The sequence below is a fragment of the Prorops nasuta genome, unplaced genomic scaffold, assembly GCF_024137725.1.
Source record: "Prorops nasuta isolate Cenicafe-Biocafe unplaced genomic scaffold, Cenicafe_Pnas_1.2 PNAS00021, whole genome shotgun sequence".
Lineage (NCBI taxonomy): Eukaryota > Metazoa > Arthropoda > Insecta > Hymenoptera > Bethylidae > Prorops > Prorops nasuta.
The window spans coordinates 3301540-3322090 of record NW_027116818.1 but is presented as its reverse complement, the minus strand read 5'-3'; the positions used below and the strand labels follow the sequence as shown (position 1 = coordinate 3322090).

General features: G+C 29.9%; 2 protein-coding genes across 3 annotated transcripts; one reads left to right on the top strand and one right to left on the bottom strand.

Moving 5' to 3' along the window:
- Positions 1 to 322: 322 nt before the first annotated feature.
- Positions 323 to 11068, top strand: uex (metal transporter uex). Of its 2 annotated transcripts, none has more exons than XM_066739529.1 (15): positions 323 to 907; positions 1003 to 1624; positions 4167 to 4452; positions 4539 to 4682; positions 4758 to 4913; positions 4981 to 5169; positions 5255 to 5428; positions 5973 to 6144; positions 6212 to 6403; positions 6476 to 6622; positions 6692 to 6829; positions 6892 to 7164; positions 7241 to 7476; positions 7552 to 7692; positions 7881 to 11068. In XM_066739529.1, exons 2-15 carry the CDS (start codon positions 1197 to 1199, stop codon positions 8037 to 8039), a joined length of 2835 nt encoding a protein of 944 aa, XP_066595626.1. In that variant the 5' UTR covers positions 323 to 907; positions 1003 to 1196; the 3' UTR covers positions 8040 to 11068. The 2 variants fall into 2 exon arrangements, with proteins under 2 accessions (XP_066595626.1, XP_066595625.1); XM_066739528.1 differs by having other exon boundaries at positions 324 to 907; positions 7552 to 7773.
- Positions 11069 to 12294: 1226 nt separating this feature from the next.
- Positions 12295 to 16775, bottom strand: LOC136780926 (uncharacterized). The gene has a single exon (XM_066739530.1). The coding sequence runs from the start codon at positions 15463 to 15465 to the stop codon at positions 13894 to 13896; it is 1572 nt and encodes a 523-aa protein (XP_066595627.1). The 5' UTR covers positions 15466 to 16775; the 3' UTR covers positions 12295 to 13893.
- Between the last annotated feature and the right edge of the window lie 3776 nt (positions 16776 to 20551).

Genomic DNA, 20551 nt, shown 5'->3' with positions numbered 1-20551 from the left:
GTAAACACTACAGCTGTGAATACGATCCGAAATATCTCAGCTATATAAAGCAATTGACTTAGAAGATATGGATTCGACCAGAGCAAGGCGGACTTCTTCCAGACTGCACCAGAATAAACCAGAACTCGATATCGCCACAAGGCTCGCAGAGATGAGATAATAGTATACTAGGTAGAGAGAGTAGCAATAGTAGACAGTGAAGAGTAAAGTCTACTGGCTTGGCCTGTCAGCTGCCTGCCTGTTGATTACGGTCGATGACAACTAACAGTATACTATCCTGCACTCCTGCAGCTTAGTCGCTACGTGTTGCTACCGGTCACCGCAACTTCTCTTCTACCATATATTACACGAATTATGCTTATATTGCCATACTTAATCGAATATTTTAAAGAAATTATTTTATCACAAATAAGATTAATAATGATTATTTTCAGATAAATTTGTAGTGCGACGAGTGTTAGATCCAGATTAGTTCTGGATTAAAGGCGGCAAAAATTTATTCAGGCACATATGTTGATTTGCCTCGTCAACATACTGTCAAATTCCGGCTGTATTCCTTCCCCGTGTGTCGCGTTCACATTTATCAACAAATTTTCGCGCACATCAAATAATTTGTTATAAGTGTAACATAATTTTACACATAATTATAAAATATATTTTCAATGGGGAACTTTCCATGAAGATTCTTTAACTATATGACCATGCGGTCGTGTCTTTACAGACTATAAAATTTATAAAATACATGTGTTATGCCGACTGTAGATTTAAGGGAGCCTTGTAATAAGAAATTGAAGATAAACCCTGTTTTTATACACTCATTTCCAATTACATTCAATTCAAAATAATTTCAAAGGTTGAGGAATATTTGCTTTCGTGAAGGCACTGAAATATACATATATATTACTGGGTAAGATTTGTTGTTATGGTTTTAGAATTTTTGTTATAAAAAATAGATATTTAGTTTCATTTTTACGATTTGAATTTTTCCTGAATCTGGTCTAGGTGGGCTGGACACTGAACAGACTTATTTAGTACAGGGGTGTGGGTGCGGCTGCGTATTATATTTTCGGTATTTGCACTCTTGACGGCGGTATGAGTAATGCGCATGCGCAGAAGATGTCAATCGAGGTTATAAATACAGCATTGCACCCCCCTAAGCAGAGTGAGCTGTGAAGTTGTCACGTTGTATTTGTCGCATGATGGCGCAACATGTTGGTCGAGCAAATATACCGGTTTTATTACTTGTTCTTGCATTTGTTCACTTAGCCAAAAGCAACGTGTTGACTCCCGTCAACACGTTTCATAAATTTAACGTTAAATCTGTGCGTGTGATACAACATGAAGGTGCTGACCCACCAGGAGTTGAGAGCGATGGCGGCCAGCTAGAAATCGTCGGGACAAACCTGACTAACGTTTCGGTAAGCTGGTCGGAAAATCCCGGTGATTGTGATGGAAAAAATGTGCTGAGAGTGTTATTACCCGGGAGCGAAAGGGTCGTTTACCTTTTTGAACATCTTCCTAGATCGACCAATATCTATTTTTGTTTAAAAGCCAACAATGGTTTTTCCGGACGATGGACAAATCTAGGAAATAACTTTACAGTCTCATCTCCGATCATTTCACAGTGAGTCTACATCTGCTATTATATCGTAGAATGTGTTCTCGTTTTTCTCTTCGCCCTATTATACTGTTACCATTTGTTTCTTAACTTTTTATTCTTTTAACCATCTTTTACCTTTCCATTTCCTAAGTAACGAGTCATGTGACATGACACGGTTTTCTTGTCGTGAGAATACACGGCTGCTTTATTGTAAACGTATTTTTGCCATTCCCTTTCTTCTACACTCCTGTTTGTCCATGCTTTAAACTTGACTTTGCTCAAGCTTGATTAATCATGACAAATCTATTGTTACTATATATCTTAAACTATTATTTGTACACGTGTGTGTACATGTATATATCTATGTACTTACATGCTGTTGTTTTCTATTTGATTATATTTGTTATTCAGTAATATAGAAAATTCATCCACTTATGCTGTTGCCTAGTAATGAATATTTAGAAATATTTTTATTTTTCTGCAATTTCCAATAGGAAATTTATTTATTTGTACATGATTACTTTTTAAAGTCCTAAGTTTATTATACATGTTGGATCCTTTTATTTATAACTGAACAAGAAATATTGCATATATAGAATTTTTTTATGCTTTATTTAATTGTTTTTAAGTATTAAATTTTTAAAGAATGACTAAAAAATTGCAATTCCATATAAAATTTTAATAAAACACTTTATAACAAGATTTACATTAAATTAAGATATAATTACATGTCATTTATAATTCCATATACTAATATTTAAATTTCATAGTTTTCATAAATTAAGTACCTCTCCTTTGTTATTGTAAGTCTATTTTAGCTGCAGTTTTTGGCTTTTAACAGTGTCATGCTGTAAGAATAATAAAGTTTGAGATAAAGAAAAATATATTTTAAATGCAGCAGGTACAACCAAAATGAACAAATTTAATTTGAATAGAAAAATCTAAATAGTATGATTTAAAATATATGAGATAAATAACCATAGAATGTTGCATATATAATACCAGTATATAGACAGTTTGTTATTTTACTGTGGATAAGATAAGGTACCAAAGTTTAGTAACCATATACGTGTTACATTATACCTACTGAAAACTCAAATATCATTCCACTGCTATGTGAAGATTGTATGGCAAAATTCTTAAAGTCTTTATTTACTCTTTCTAAAAATATCTGATATAAATATTCGGTAATAGCTGGTAGAGGAACTGAATGGAACCTCTTTTATTTTAAGTCCATTCAAGCTATAATAAAATACTACAAGTCAAGTTATAATGATTTGTCTTCTCAACATATGAGTATTATTATAAATTTAATTAACCATGAATGCTATGAGTAAAATATAAACCAATCAGTATAATAGAAAATCAGTATAATTTTGTGGTTATTTTAAGCCAAATGCATTTCAACTTCCTTCATAGAAGCTATCCAAGTCTATAAATAGAATAGAGTAAATGAACATTTGTTAGAACATTTTTAGTAAAGAGAAATTATAGTGTACAAAAAGTAGTCTTAATCTGTTCTTATTGTTTCCTAAATGGGTTAAAGTTTAACTAATTCTTGATATTATTTAGCACAAGCATATTTAGCTACCAATGAAATATGTCCTAGATTGAATGAATAAAAATAGAGATTATGGCCCACATTTAGATATTTGTAAATTCTGTGGATAGAAGTTATAATACTTTATTAAATAATATATTTGTCTATATTTATAATATTATAGTAATTAATATGTATTAATATATCAACCATTTGTCAATCCAGGCTAAGCATATCACAGTTAATTAAAATTTTTCTTCTCAACGCAATTACATTGCTTCAATAGATTAAGAAGCATTAGATTAATTAAAATCATTTAAGGTCATGATAATGAAGAGCTTCGTAACTTAAAATTTCTCTTTAAAAGTCATCTCTTATTAACAATCTTAAGCGAAATAAATGAAAAGTTTTATGTTGTAAATATTGCAAAAAAAGTAATGTTGTAAATAATTTGGAAAACTTTTAATTTTGATATTTGCAATTTTATTGAAGTCTGTGTTACTCCAAAATAATAAAGTAATCAATAATAGCCAGATGTGAAAAGCTAGCCTGCCCCTCCACACCCTTTAAGCTAACAGAATAAAGGGTGCTCTTGGTAACCTTGACCTACTTAAAACCATATATGTATATAGAACCAATTTAAATTTGTTTTAACAAATATTTAAAAACATTTAAAATAAAAAATATTATAAATTTTGTAAAATATATAAGAAATTTATAAAAATTAAAGATACTATTTTATTAAGAAATATATACTCTTTTTGAGTATATATTTTTTTTATCAAAAGATATGTGGTAGTGCTTTGACAACAATCCATATAAAAAGACTTATACTGCATTGAAAACACTATCTTTTATACACACATACACACACACACACACACAACAGGTTTTCATGCTAAATCCTTAAAACCATCTTTTTAAATGCTGATGCTTTCATTTCATAGAAATTTTAAAAGAATTATTTTTATTTTTATACTATCAAATTTTTTTAATAATAATACAAATAACATATTTTATTCTCAGAAAATATTTTCGTACACGTCGTGCCAATTCACATGATTCAGAACATGATACTGTAACAGCTCAACAAATGCAAAGTGAATCAATTCACATTGAAGGCCTTAGAATAGAAACAGCTGATAAGGATCCATCCTATACAGAGGAAGGAGTGCCTGAAATTCTAGCTGGATCAAAAGTTGTTATAAGATTATTTGGTACTGGAATCACAGAAAATACTTTTATAACTTTCACTGATTCACCATCTCCAGCTGGTGCTATATGTGATAAAATCAGGAGTAAAGAGTTTCAAGTGAGATTTGCACCTACTATACTAGAATAAATAAAAATATAATTAATAATTTGTAATTTTCAATATTTTTTAACATTTTTTTAAAGGTATTTGATGTACAAGACAATACAGCAATTGCTGAAATTACACTCCCATTAGGTTCACCATTTTTCATTTGTGTAAAAAATGCAATTGAAAGGGACAATGATCTTGTTCTGTTTCGACATCAGGGAGAAGAATCATGGAAAACTGTGAGTTTCAGTTTCTTATTCAAAATTTTCTATGGAGTTTTCTGTTTTTACTATTATAATCTATATACTTTTCAGATTCATACTTATGAAAAGTTATTACCTTTGTGGCTTAGTATAGTTATTATACTTACCTGTTTAAGCTTATCAGCACTTTTCTCTGGGCTTAATTTAGGACTAATGGCAATGGATAGAACAGAATTGAAAATTCTCTGCAATACTGGAACAGAAAAGGTATATTTCTATACTTATTAAAAAAAAAAGCTTTTTTATTTACCTTATATCTTAATGTACACTACAGGAAAAACAATATGCAAGAACAATTCAACCTGTACGAAATCATGGAAATTATCTACTATGCTCAATTCTGTTCTCCAATGTATTAGTGAATTCCTGTTTCACTATTTTATTAGATGATTTAACATCTGGATTAGTAGCTATAATTTGTTCAACATTAGCTATTGTCATTTTTGGAGAAATATCACCTCAAGTATGTACAATAAATTGTATAAATAGACTATTAAGAAAGAAATAAAATACATAACAATTTAAATTAAAACCTTTTTTTTTCCTAGGCTATTTGTAGCAGACATGGCTTATGTGTTGGTGCCAAAACAATTTATCTTACAAAATTGACAATGCTTTTGACATTTCCATTAAGCTATCCTATTAGTAAGTTTCTAGATGTAATGCTTGGAGAAGAAATAGGAAATGTATATAACAGAGAGCGCTTAAAAGAACTTGTTAAAGTAAGTATAACTTATTGTTCAGAGTGATATAAAGATCATATCAATATATATTAGTAGATAGCTCATTGGAGATTAAATTTATCAGAAATCTCTTTAATAATATTCTAAATGAATTTTTCTATACATTAATTGTACATTATTTTACATATTTAACTAATTTAATGCTCAAAAAATGTTTTAACACTCTTTTCTACTCAATAATTGTTATTAATTTTATTTAAAATTAAATAAAAATGTTAATATAAATATTAATATTAATTTGTAAGATCAGAGTCAAATCCAGTTAAAACTTGTTGAAGATACTGATCATTTAGCATTTATCTTGAAATTTATCCATCCTATTGAATATGTGCCAGATTACTTATCATTATTACACAAGATAATTCATATATAATAACGCATTTATACTATAAGGATCTCACAAACGTGAAATCTGTTAATTTATAGAATGAGTTTCATATTTTACTACTAACTTTTCTCCTTTTTTTTATAACATAAACTTCTTTTTGTTTTACCATCATCAATATCATTCATAATTTTACAGGTTACAACAGGCTACAATGATTTAGAAAAAGATGAGGTAAATATTATTGCCGGGGCACTGGAATTGCGAAAGAAAACTGTTGCTGATGTGATGACAAGAATTGAAGATGTTTACATGCTTGACTACAATGCAATTTTAGATTTTGAAACAGTTTCAGAAATTATGAAGTCGGGTATGAAACTTATAGTTAGGAAATTTATAAGTATTATGAATTTTTATTTAACTGTTTTATTTAACAGGATTCTCCCGTATTCCCGTGTACGAAGGGAGTAGAACAAATATTGTAACAATGTTGTATATTAAGGATCTCGCATTTGTAGATCCAGATGACAATATGCCACTAAAAACACTCTGTCAATTTTATCAGAATCCCTGTAATTTTATCTTTGAAGATGTCACTCTTGATATAATGTTCAAACAATTTAAAGAAGGTAGGGAAATTTAATTTTACGATCTACAGCTTGTTTATAATATAATTCATCAAGAGAAAAATTTATTTTCAGGCCACAAAGGACATATGGCCTTTGTTCAAAGAGTTAATAACGAAGGTGAAGGCGATCCTTTTTATGAAGTGATCGGTTTAGTTACTTTAGAAGATGTCATTGAGGAATTAATCCAGGCTGAGATTATGGATGAGACAGATGTATTCAGTAAGTAATGTAGTATATTATCATAATTGTTTGAATCTGTTTCTTATTAATATTAATTAATATTTTTAGCTGACAATAGATCGAAGCGTAAAAGGCAAGCTCGACCTAGAATGCAAGATTTTACAGTATTTGCTGAAAAAAAAGAAAATCAGCGTATTCATATATCACCGCAACTCACTCTGGCTATGTTTCAGTATTTATCAACGGGTAAGTTCACCGTTCCAACGGAGTTGAATTTATTTTGTTTATAAACATTGTTTTTTTTATAGCCGTGGATGCTTTTAAATCTGATACTATATCAGAGACGATTTTACGACGTTTGCTTAAACAGGATATTATTTATCATATAAAAGTTAAATCTCGAGAGAAAGCTAGGAATGATCCAGTTGCACTAATATACCAACAAGGAAAAGCTGTTGATTATTTCGTTCTAATTTTGGAAGGCCGTGTCGAAGTCACCGTTGGAAAGGAAAATATGATGTTTGAAAGCGGACCTTTTACTTACTTCGGATCCCAAGCCTTAACTGCTAATATTGGAATTGGTAAAATTATTGACTAAATTTATTTTTTATTTTCTGCAATAACGGCTGTGATTATTTTTTAACAATTTTTTTACAGCTGAATCACCAACGAATGCTAATCCTCAATCTATAGGAAGTATTCAGTCAGTTAACTTGGACTCAATGTTGCGCCATACCTTTGTGCCCGATTATTCAGTGCGAGCCGTTACTGAAGTATTTTACGTAAAAATCAAAAGATCCCTGTATCTTGCTGCAAAACGCGCTACTTTACTCAATAAAAGTCAAAAGGATCAACTTCCTGGACAGGATCAATTTGATGATGAAGTGGAAAAGGTAAACGATGATTTTATTTGTTTTATTAAACAAGTGTTCTTAAAAGTAATAAATTAATCAATGAATTTATTCTAGTTATTGCATTCTTTGGATGAAGATGATAGAAGCGTACCAGAATCTCCAATTTTACCGAAAAATAAAGAAAGGGATAGCGTGGAAAAACTATCAAATCAGTCTCCGATACGTAGTGTCACTGCACCTACTTCACCATTACCAGTTAGTGCTAGCCCAATGACTAACTCCAAATTCATATCCCGTAGTGATCATAATGGAAAATTGAAGAATTCACCAATTAAGGTTTTTGTAGTACCTATACATAGTCATTCACTTTAAGTCCTACCAAATCCCTATGCTTCAAGATTTTTTTGCATTATTTTGTGCTTAAGGTAAATACGTGATTTTAGATGCTTTCAATTGGAAGTTCAATTGACGCACAAGGGAACCAATTGAACTTGGACGCAGAAATTCTATCTCGTCAAGAAGTTGCACGAGTGCTGAACGCAAAGAAATCGGTCGAGGAGGAGGAGAGAATCAATCTTTTAACTAAGTCAGAACACTCTTAACGCTTGCAGAATGGCCGGCCATTTACAAATGGCTCGGTAACAGCTTTAAGGAACAGTTTAGATCAGAATATGCCAGCGTGACACAAGCTGCTGGGGCACTAGGTACTTAACAAATTACTTATGTTAATATATCGTTAAAGCTGGATTGAAATTCTCAGCAATTTTATCATACATTAATAATACATTTCCTTGTATTTTTAAACAAGGTTTAAAAAATGGAAGGATGATTCTTATGGTATAATTTTAAAGAATGAAATCCAAAGAATAATATAAGTTAAATCCATGAGTTTTCTAATTTTATTAGCTTCGAGACTGTACCCAAAATCTTTTTATAAGATTATCTCTTTCTCAGGGAAGATTTGCCAATATTGTCACATTTCGAACAAGTCATTCATATTCAAATAGTATTTCTAGATACATTTCAGATAGCATTTAAAAAACAGATGATATATTTTCTTAATTCACCATTAGTAAGTTTTAAATATTCATATTTTCACATAATGTTGAAGTAAACAAGAAAAATTTCTAGAAACCTTGTTTTACCTTGTTTTACGAACAAATTAAAAAATTTTGTGTCTATTGTAAGTTCGTACAAAAATGTGAGAGCTTTTATCCAATATTATAAATTAGTAATTACAAATACATGCCGGTTGTTTTTATTATAATTTTTGTCATAGTAAGTTGTAAGGATCTGTTTAAACGTGTGTATTGAAATTGAAGATTATTATTTTAGTTTCAATCTAATATGTATTCAATGAATATATTTATGTGCAATCGTACTTTTCAGTTAAGCGTAAACCTACGCTTATAAGGACGGCATTACTGCCACTCAGTTATACATTCAATATGATATAAATACGAATACTGTGATACAATATTACGCTAATAGAATTCTACAAATATTTTTGATTTTGTAAGTCTGCTCTAGCTACTTATGTTTTTTATATATCCATTCTTGAAGCTTTAAATTTATTTAAAACATGTAATGTCACGTGACAATAAATACGATAGTTTTATTTACTGAAGAGATTTATTTGTTTTTGTAGATGCCAGTCTTTTACAAATTACTATGATGAAAGGTACGAAAAAGTATTAGTATTGATCCTAATACCTATAATTTATGGATATCTTTTTCATTAAAATGGGTACAGTTTTTTAGCTAGTTTCAAGTCTTTGAGCAATTTCTAGCTAATATAGTTGTAAAATAAGTGTTTATATGTGATGATTTATTTACATATGTGAAAGGCAGGACTAACGAAAAACTTCCAAGTACTTTTTAATAATAATTACAACTAGTAAACCAAACAGCACATGACATTCATACCATACAGTTAAAAAACAACTAGGTTGTGCTTTTTATCCAATGAGTATTTGGTGAATATATTTTGGATGAAAGAGGCATTTACAAACAATATAAATGCTGTCCAACAACGCATTACTAAACATATAAATGAATTACTTAATTTCTTAAATGATGGTGTTTAAAGTCTCTAGTTTTGGCTTGCTAGATTTTTTTCTACAACAATAATAACACATTAATAGTAGGAATATATAAGATGAAAAAATAATCAATCATATTGTATTAAAATTATGATTAAGGTAATCATATTTTTATTAAGTGCCTTATGAGATTCTATTGCTTGTAAATATAATCCCAAATAATTGGTCGGAAATTGGTTTATACATTTTGTAAACATTCACACATACATTTTTAAGTACATATATAACAGCTATTTTTAATCTATTAAATAAGAATATGATGCTTACAATTCAGTGGAATAAAACATGATTGTAGTAAGTTTTGGCTGATTGGTAAGAGATGCGTCTAATAATCATGTCGTAAAGACTTCTTACAAAAAAAAAAACAAAACAAAAAAATAGCTTGAAAATATTGAATATTTAAGACTATAGCAATAAAAAGACTAGTCCAAGAAAATAAATGCCACTGACACATATCTATAGCTGGGAGTATATTTACAAAAAGTTCATGTAAATATGAATCTTTGATAGCACTAGTGACAAAATTCATCAATGACTTTAAAAAAGTCCTTAATGTAAAGATATAGAATATATATAATAAAATGCAATTCAATTTCAATATAAGAGAAGTTTTTAGATGAATAGAATTTAACAATGAAGTTAAGCCTCAAAGAGCTTATGCTGAGATTCTTTTAAACGTGATATATGATTATTTAACCAATGCAGATAGATTACATAAAAAAAGGTTATTACTTATATTGCATATGCACGTATAAATATTGTCTATACTCTTAAATAAGTTTATTAAATATTGTTGCAAATATAGTGTTTTTTTTTACACTTTTAAGATGAAGCGTTTGCTCCTACAAAGATACATTAGCGAAAAAAGTACTGCCATATTTTGGATAAAAAATATTGTTATTGTTTTAAATATGTACTATTAATTTATTAATATTATGTGTAAAAATGATCAAATTTGTGTTTTGTGTATACACAATTGACTTTACATCCTGGATGAAAAAGAAATTAAGGTAGCCTTTAAATGTTTAAATTATATTATATTGTTATATGTATGTTTTTAATTAATTTTATAACGTGCTCCTTCAGTACGCTCTGATCGGTAGAAAATGATTATAGTTTGTAAATATTTTTATTTTATGTATATTTTTATTCGTTTAATTAACTGAGCGACGCTTTGTCACTATCAATTTGAAAGGATTCATTCAATGATTTTGCTACATTTTACAGTAACGAGTATATATTTATTTAGAAAATTAAATTATTTAACAGACTAGTTGCTATCGGGAAATTATTTGGCAATATCATAAGTGTATTTATTAATAGTATTTAGAGTTAAGATCTCTATTAATTGTTTGGTAGTATCTTGAAAGCATATATGCCTTACTGCGCGCAACATTTAAGATTTATTTACAACACTTTGAAACTTTATGCCTTCTTATTGTAATGGTAAAAATCTTAAATATCTTAAATACATTTGACGAAAATTAAAATTTAACTATTCTTAAATAAAGAAGACGTAAGAACCTGTTGCAAAGTGTTTCTTATTCTTGACTACAGTTTTTATAAATAATGTTCAGGTATTTACATTAATATTCCGACACCCCTATATTTTAATTCAATTAAAGGAATTATTCTGCTTAGTATGTTTGAATAGTATTAATATTTTTTTTTAAATATAATATTTCATAAAAATGCAAAGATTAAAAGAAAATATAATTTTTAAAATCAAAGAGAAATTCTTTCAGTGAAAATTCAAAGTAGTAATTTAACAAAAACATTTAAATGATTATTATGTTGCAAGCTTGATTAAAATTGGATGAAAAATGTAAAAAAACAGTTATTCAAAGTATGCTAAAATACTGACTCATTAACTTTTGAAAATAATGACTTTAATTATTTTTACATTTTATAAAAAAACAATTAAATTACAAATTTAATAACTTAGCTTCGATTTTCTTATAATTAATTCTATATATTTTTCATGCAGTTGTAATCGATTTCCAACGGTGACGGAATGTTACTGTAAGTAACCATAAGTTATTTAGATTTATATGACGTACTTAAATAGTTTGCGGAGATCATATTTATCATTCATATTTTATATGCTCATTGTTCTATTGCATATTCATTCTATATTAATAATTATAGTATGACGTAAAACTATTGTTATCGAAGTTTTGCGTACTATGTCATGACAATATATAGGCAAACCCAAATGTAGCTCAAAGTATCGTCAAATATAATTTAATAAGCTTGTTTTTCTTTCTGTTTATTTTTTAAAAACCATGTACAGATACAAAAATCGTATACTCTAATATATATATATATATATATATATATATATATATATATATACTAGAGATTAATACAAATGGAAAGATTCTTTGGTTACTCATGTATTTTTTTTCTTAATTTTACTGCTGATAAATAACATAGCTAAAGCGACAAACAGTGAAGTAGTTAGGAAATAATAAAAATTGACAGAGACTAAAAAGTATTTGACGGTATGTACGAGTTAGTAAAAATGATCTACTCTCATTTTCAATAGCTACTTACTACTGATAAATTTTATTACAGTATAAATGATTAATTATTATTTTTAAAATAGAGTCGTCTTTTTCGTTTTGAATCAATGTATGCTTTAGATTAGGGGTGGTCACAGCTTCATTATAGTTTACTAAGTATGGTGGACTATTTTTCTTAAAAATATTTTACCACTTACCTTTTAAAATCCTAATTAAAATATCTATGATGGTTTCTTTTCTTCAAAAAAAAAAAAAAAAAAAAAAAAAACAATGAATTTTTGTATGAAGAGTAAGAAGAGTCTCTTGTCTACCATAATTGGTTAAATATCGCTTCACAATGATTTTTAGTTTTTCCGGCTCCTGATGCCTAGGAAAAAAGATTACACAAAACGTGATGGTACCATTTAGTGCTATTAAAAGAGAATAGTACATTTGTGTATAAATAAAATCAGTGAATTACTAATGTTACATATATTAGTTTTTTTAACCCAGTAAGTCAAGTTTTTTGGTATAGAAAATTGTGTGTAGCACCAATAAATAAGCTTATAGGGAAAAGGCGAATAACCACGGACGACTGGTAATTCCAGACATTTAAATAAAACGTTAGTTTAAATGTCCTTTCTATAAAATATAATCATGTATTTAAATAGAAATTGATTTCAGCAAGCATTTGAAATAAAATTTAATTAAAAAAAGCGTAATCTTCTCTTAATAATTTATGCTTTATGTCCGTGATTACTCGCCTTTCCTCAATTCCTAAAAATGACTTTAACTGAGTAAAAAGTTTTATAGACACATGCTTTATTTCTATAGAAGTGAATAAACATAGGTAAACATCGTTTTATTCTGTTCATTTTTATATAAAGATATATAGTTTCTAATGCCATTATACTGTGTAGTTAATTGTGCAAATGAAAATTGAGTAAATATAAGAATACATAATAAATACGTATATTTAGTTTCTTAGGTATCTCTTTTATAATAATCTAACTCTACTTTGATTAGAAAGAAAATTCTGCAATGTTTAATTTATCTATGGGTTAATTACTCCAGTAATTCTACATTAATACATTTATCAGATTTTGTTATAAACTTTAAAGTTAAGTGAAAAGTAAGTACAGTAATCTTGCTAGTCTGGATGGAAAGTTAATAAAAATATGTTAGATCATCTTATATATAATAAAATGCATCAGTTTGCTACAAAAAGCTACAATCGACCATTATTGTATAAAATTAAGTAAAGTAAAATATAGTTTTAGTTGTGAAATAAGAATAATTTTTATTTTAAAATTGAAAAATAAAATAATTATTTATGTGATGAATCAATATGTAAGTTTGAGATAAAATATATTAATGACAGATTCATAATGTTTTCTATTTTATACTATGAATTTCACAATTATATTGATAAATTATCTTTTTTAATTAAAGGAAGTCTTTAAGTTTGATTCACGCTATATAAGTTTATTTTCGATATGTTTTTGCTTTAAAAAAATATTTTTGCATAGAAAATCAATTATGAGATCAATATCGGAGTAATGACGATATATGAATATGGTTATTTATTTCTTATGTTTATCATATCATTCAGACAACAGCAAGCCCCATGAGTATATCTAGAATAAATTTATAATGTAAATTAATCTTTAAACTCTATAAGTAACTGAGTGTTAATCAGTTTTCAGGGTATGCTTGGCTGATTGACAATTCTCAATAAAATAGATATTATATGAATGAATCTATTGTTATTTCTTTTTATTTGATACAATTATTAAATTATCATAAAACTTTATCTATTGCTAATTTCTTATAAAAATATTTCTCTAATACTACATATTAAAAATATCATTGATTTCTCTGCGAACACTATTTTTAATGTCAATTAGTTTTTTCATATCAACTTTATTCTCATTTACAAGACTTTTTATAAGTTCTATTTTATTCTTTATAAAAATTTCCTTATTTTTAGACAGTAGTTTAATGTTTTGCTCATTAATTTTTGGATAATTTACATAATTTTTTATGACACACCAAGGTTCTCCTTCATTGATATGTGTTACTAAATCTATACTAACTTTATTAACATTAATTCTTATTTCTTCAGGTATACAAAGCACAATGGAAGTCTCAGAACTGTCAACTTGTTTCATACAGCTTACTCTTTGAGATTTACTTTCTAATGATAAGACAACATGACTGTTCATAGGCAACTTTTCTTGAAATTTAGCAATAAGAAAGTATTGATTGGACAAATTTTGTACTGTAATTTTTGGATAAGTCAAGGTTCTTTTCATATTAGCATATAAATTAATTCTGTATAATTTCTGTTGTTCTTTTTGTAAATTTTCATTTAAGGTTTGTAATATTTGTACTTGTTCCATAATTTTATCACAGATCACATCCGAGCCTACTAACATGTCTGGCTCAAGTTTAATAAATTCTTCTTTTTCAGGAAACACAACCTTTTCTATATTTTCGACAGATATCGTGTCTAATTCATTATTATTTTTTAAACAAGATATATTATTAGGACTATGATGTTGAAAATGTGTATAACTCTTTTCTTCAGATTTAATCTTTTGAGCTGGACCTTTGGATAATTGTTTTTTTATGTAAAATACTTTGGAACCATTGGAATGGATTATCCATATATTATCAGTGTAGTCCTTACAGAACCCAGCAACTAAAGCTGTAATTTCTGTTCCTATTTGTTCTTTGTCAAACCTAAGCTTTTTATTCTTTACATATAATATAAGTATGGCATTTGACACTGTGACCACTATTATTCCAGCAATTTTCCCACTTTTTTTTACTGGCACTATATTAACAATATCTTTATCACAAGCATAAATCATTTTTACACAGTTATTTAAAAGAAGAAATAATTTCTGTTTATATCCTATGAAGCATGTATTTCCAATTAAATCTGTTTCATCCCATAAGATATTTTTCAAATCCTTATCAGTGTCTTCTAATGACATTCCAAGGAAAGAAAAGTAATTTGACATACTCTCATTAGAATTTATTTCAAACAACATATTACTAGTTTTTTCATGTTTGTTTTCTAAATAAAGAGCATTTCCTTTTGGAGTAAAGGTTTCATAAAATAAAGAGCCTAGTCCTACAGCATTTTTACTTAAAATAGCAAATTCTTTCCCTCGCGAAAATTTGTAAACACCACAAGGTTGAAATATCATAAATATTCTTCCAGAAAAACAATATACATTTTTTATAATCCCTGGTGCAACATAAACTGTCAAATAAGCAGTTGAATCTTCATCTTTATAAGGAAAAATGACAAATCTATTGCCCTCCCAACAGACGCAGATTTCTTCCCCGTAAAATTCGCAAATAATGAAGCTGTTGGGCTTAAAGCTAGAAAGATTTGTCCTTATATACATTCTTCTGAGAGCTATATACACATACGTATATGCTAAATGGTAAATTAAACAGCAAAGTCAGACATACAGCACCATTTTACACTAAAGCCAATTTGTACTTCGTATGTAGGCTCGTACACTGTGGGAAATTGATTCGTCGACCTTTCGGTTAACTTCACTCCGTACTTTTCTGAATTATACCACAGTATAGAAAAAATCATTTAAGTTGGTATCTGTTGTAGAAAGTATAGAAATATGAAAATAATATATATATTTTCATACTCATGTACATATAGTCTACTCGACATTAGTTCATCAAAATAGTAAATGTCAAATAGGTAAAATTCATGAAATATGAAGTATCAGTTGTTTGTAGCACAACAGAAAGAATTATAATAAATAGTTATTTAACCAATATTTTCAAAAATTATGTATTTCTTTAAAGTATGAAAATATTCTGTTTGTCTACAAATAAATCCTTCATTTGTAAATAAGTGTATGCAAGTTATTTAATCAAAAGTTGGACCAGCTGAAGTAAAGGGACTAATGCATAGCAGAAAGAAGAATAGTTGTCAGATGAGTATTCCAAACCACAAAAGCAAAACTGATTGGGATATTTTTCTTGGTTAAAATGTTTGTAATCATTTTTGTTACAGGAATCATTCATCAAGACACATGGTATAATTGTTATTATTTATTGCACATCTCTAATAAAACAGTGATTTGTGAAGTGGACAAAAATTCTTGTATATTTAAAAGTTGAGTGAAATCCATCTATTGCAGTCGCAGCTACTCCGTAAAACTTGGATTTGAAGACTTAAGTAAATCTCACCTAAAAAAATATAATTATTAAAATTAAGAAATGTAAGTCTATCATAATAAGTTATTATTTGTTTACCGTCAAAAGTCTATAGCATGGCCATTATTTTCTAAGACTTTGTTTAGTCTATGCGGGACGGAATTTACCAAATTTTCACAAATTTCAGGTTCTCCTCTCAATTCTTCCCAAACTCTCAACACATGATTTCTCAGGGCTTCTTTAGTTCTTTCAGCCTCTGGTCTCCATCGTTTGGTTATGATGCCCCAGATATTCTCTATGACATTTAAGTCAGGTGATTTGGAAGGCCAATCAACCAGAGAAATTTGTGGATGCCGGTTAAACCAATCTCGTGTCTTGAACGAGGTGTGTACGCTGGAATTATCCTGCACATAGTGAATGGTAGGCATTTCCTCCTCAGGATAGATTGCTCTTACTGTCGGCAGCATGACATCTTCCAATACATTGATATATATATCCGAGTTCATCTTAGTTTCTATTTGATGAAGCTCTCCAATGCCATGCTTGGACATCCAGCCCCAGAATGCCAACGATATTCTACAACTCCTGTCTCGAGGAAGAACATATTTTTCGTTCAACCTTTCGTCATCTGGCCTCCACACGTGCATTCGGCCGTCTGCTGTTGACACAAATACCTTCTCATCTGTCCAGATCGTATTATCCCAGCAATCATCCTGTTGGCCTAAATATTCTAGAGCAAATCCTACACGTCTTTCTCTGTGCTCATTTGTGTATTTAATTTTTCTGCAAGGACGATGGCAATGGACACCTTCTCTATGCAGAATATTACGCACTGTTTTAGGTGTAATATTTAAATTTATCTCACTTAGAACTCTTGCAGATGCTTGGAAAGGATTGTTTTCCATTGAACTACGAATAATTCTGTTTTCTTCTGCAGTTGTTTTAGCAACTCCATGGTTTTCTTTTCTATGATCTGATAATCCTTCCAGGCCATTCTCTCTATACCGATCTATCCACTTACTCACTGTCTGCCTATGCAAATTTAACTTTCTTGCAATTTCAATATTGCTATAATTTTCTCTCTTCAATGCAATAATTTGCCCTCTTGTAATTAAATCTTTTTCCCTTTGATTCATTTTCACTTTTACTTAATTGTAACTTGCAGTCTTTTGTTTTAAACAAAAGACTGCAAGTTACAATTAAGTGGGAAAAAAACAAAAGACAAATAAAGACTGCAAGTTACAATTAAGTAAAAGTGAAAATGAATCAAAGGGAAAAAGATTTAATTACAAGAGGGCAAATTATTGCATTGAAGAGAGAAAATTATAGCAATATTGAAATTGCAAGAAAGTTAAATTTGCATAGGCAGACAGTGAGTAAGTGGATAGATCGGTATAGAGAGAATGGCCTGGAAGGATTATCAGATCATAGAAAAGAAAACCATGGAGTTGCTAAAACAACTGCAGAAGAAAACAGAATTATTCGTAGTTCAATGGAAAACAATCCTTTCCAAGCATCTGCAAGAGTTCTAAGTGAGATAAATTTAAATATTACACCTAAAACAGTGCGTAATATTCTGCATAGAGAAGGTGTCCATTGCCATCGTCCTTGCAGAAAAATTAAATACACAAATGAGCACAGAGAAAGACGTGTAGGATTTGCTCTAGAATATTTAGGCCAACAGGATGATTGCTGGGATAATACGATCTGGACAGATGAGAAGGTATTTGTGTCAACAGCAGACGGCCGAATGCACGTGTGGAGGCCAGATGACGAAAGGTTGAACGAAAAATATGTTCTTCCTCGAGACAGGAGTTGTAGAATATCGTTGGCATTCTGGGGCTGGATGTCCAAGCATGGCATTGGAGAGCTTCATCAAATAGAAACTAAGATGAACTCGGATATATATATCAATGTATTGGAAGATGTCATGCTGCCGACAGTAAGAGCAATCTATCCTGAGGAGGAAATGCCTACCATTCACTATGTGCAGGATAATTCCAGCGTACACACCTCGTTCAAGACACGAGATTGGTTTAACCGGCATCCACAAATTTCTCTGGTTGATTGGCCTTCCAAATCACCTGACTTAAATGTCATAGAGAATATCTGGGGCATCATAACCAAACGATGGAGACCAGAGGCTGAAAGAACTAAAGAAGCCCTGAGAAATCATGTGTTGAGAGTTTGGGAAGAATTGAGAGGAGAACCTGAAATTTGTGAAAATTTGGTAAATTCCGTCCCGCATAGACTAAACAAAGTCTTAGAAAATAATGGCCATGCTATAGACTTTTGACGGTAAACAAATAATAACTTATTATGATAGACTTACATTTCTTAATTTTAATAATTATATTTTTTTAGGTGAGATTTACTTAAGTCTTCAAATCCAAGTTTTACGGAGTAGCTGCGACTGCAATAGATGGATTTCACTCAACTTTTAAATATACAAGAATTTTTGTCCACTTCACAAATCACTGTTTTATTAGAGATGTGCAATAAATAATAACAATTATACCATGTGTCTTGATGAATGATTCCTGTAACAAAAATGATTACAAACATTTTAACCAAGAAAAATATCCCAATCAGTTTTGCTTTTGTGGTTTGGAATACTCATCTGACAACTATTCTTCTTTCTGCTATGCATTAGTCCCTTTACTTCAGCTGGTCCAACTTTTGATTAAATAACTTGCATACACTTATTTACAAATGAAGGATTTATTTGTAGACAAACAGAATATTTTCATACTTTAAAGAAATACATAATTTTTGAAAATATTGGTTAAATAACTATTTATTATAATTCTTTCTGTTGTGCTACAAACAACTGATACTTCATATTTCATGAATTTTACCTATTTGACATTTACTATTTTGATGAACTAATGTCGAGTAGACTATATGTACATGAGTATGAAAATATATATATTATTTTCATATTTCTATACTTTCTACAACAGATACCAACTTAAATGATTTTTTCTATACTGTGGTATAATTCAGAAAAGTACGGAGTGAAGTTAACCGAAAGGTCGACGAATCAATTTCCCACAGTGTAGCAGCAATTCGGCACGCTCATGCGACTCACGCGGTTGCCGGTCAGGCTGTCAGGTGCGATCGGAGAAGTCCAATCCAGTAGACTCAGTAGAGCTATATACTCACTCAGGCCTCAGGGTAGTCCGGCTTGAGGGCCTTGAGGGCTAGCTTAGCCGGGCTAATATGAGGTCTGTTTTCGTTGGCCTACACTTTTAACACTTTCTACACTTTCCGTATTTCTGTCTTTGTCCATTGTATAAGTTGACACCCTAAAAAGTGCACAAAGTGTAAAAAGTGTAGGCAACGAGAACAGACCTATGGTATACTTTCGGGCTAAAGTAGTATATGTAGTTTCCGTTATATGAGCTGTATGTATGAGTTTAGCCCGGCTAGCTTCAAGTGGCCTCAAGCAGCCTCAAGTGCCTCAACCTCAAGCCGGGCTTGGTGAACCTCACCCTCAATTGGGATCTGACACGTGGGCGGAGTCAATATATATAGATATATAGAAAATTCAATATGGCGCAGAAGTGCCTAAGTGTCTAAATGTCTATTGAAATTACAGGAGGGTTATAATGATTTCGATGGAGAATATCTGTACAAACTTTTCTCCCAAATTCAAAAGTTTTAAGGTTTTCAATAATAAATTGCAATTTATTGAAAAATATCCATAAGAATCAATGTAAAACCCGGGCTTCCTCTGCTTTCATTTTTTACCGCTTGGAGCGCTTCAACTATGTCAGATCCCAATACTCAGTCACTTGCTATATACATTTACACATTCAAAATGGCTGAGCTTTTAGAGTAATTTAGGGTGAGATTCACCAAGTCCGGCTTGGGGCTAGCCGGGCTAAACTCATACAGCTCATGTAACGGTAACTATACTACTTTAGCCCGAAGGTATACCATATTAGCCCGGCTAGCCTTCAAGCCGGACTTGGAATCTCACCCTCAACGCTGCTTGGATGACTTGGATCTAACATACATACATATGTATGTTGCCCGTGTCACGTGTTGGATTGTTTGTGTTTATATGTCGTGTATCACTTATGGTTTCTAACCAAACCATTCCTTACATTCCTAACCTAACACTGTAAACTAACATGTCACAAAAAGTGAGTGAGAGCTTTTCCATTTGTACTTTATTCACATTCAATTGCGGTTAAAACTTAATAAAGCTACAACATGTGGTGTGAATATAAGAATAAAGGAAACTTGAGTTTCTTTAGTTTTTTTTAAATGTTTAAAGGCATGAATTTTTACTATTTATTT

Bases quoted from the DNA above. Each gene is read 5' to 3' on its own strand.
- LOC136780926 (XM_066739530.1), bottom strand. From the start codon at position 15,465: ATGTATATAAGGACAAATCTTTCTAGCTTTAAGCCCAACAGCTTCATT.
- uex (XM_066739528.1), top strand. From the start codon at position 1,197: ATGATGGCGCAACATGTTGGTCGAGCAAATATACCGGTTTTATTACTT. The intron at 1,625-4,166 runs GTGAGTCTACAT...TTTTATTCTCAG, and splicing joins TCATCTCCGATCATTTCACA to AAAATATTTTCGTACACGTC. The intron at 4,683-4,757 runs GTGAGTTTCAGT...TATACTTTTCAG, and splicing joins GAGAAGAATCATGGAAAACT to ATTCATACTTATGAAAAGTT.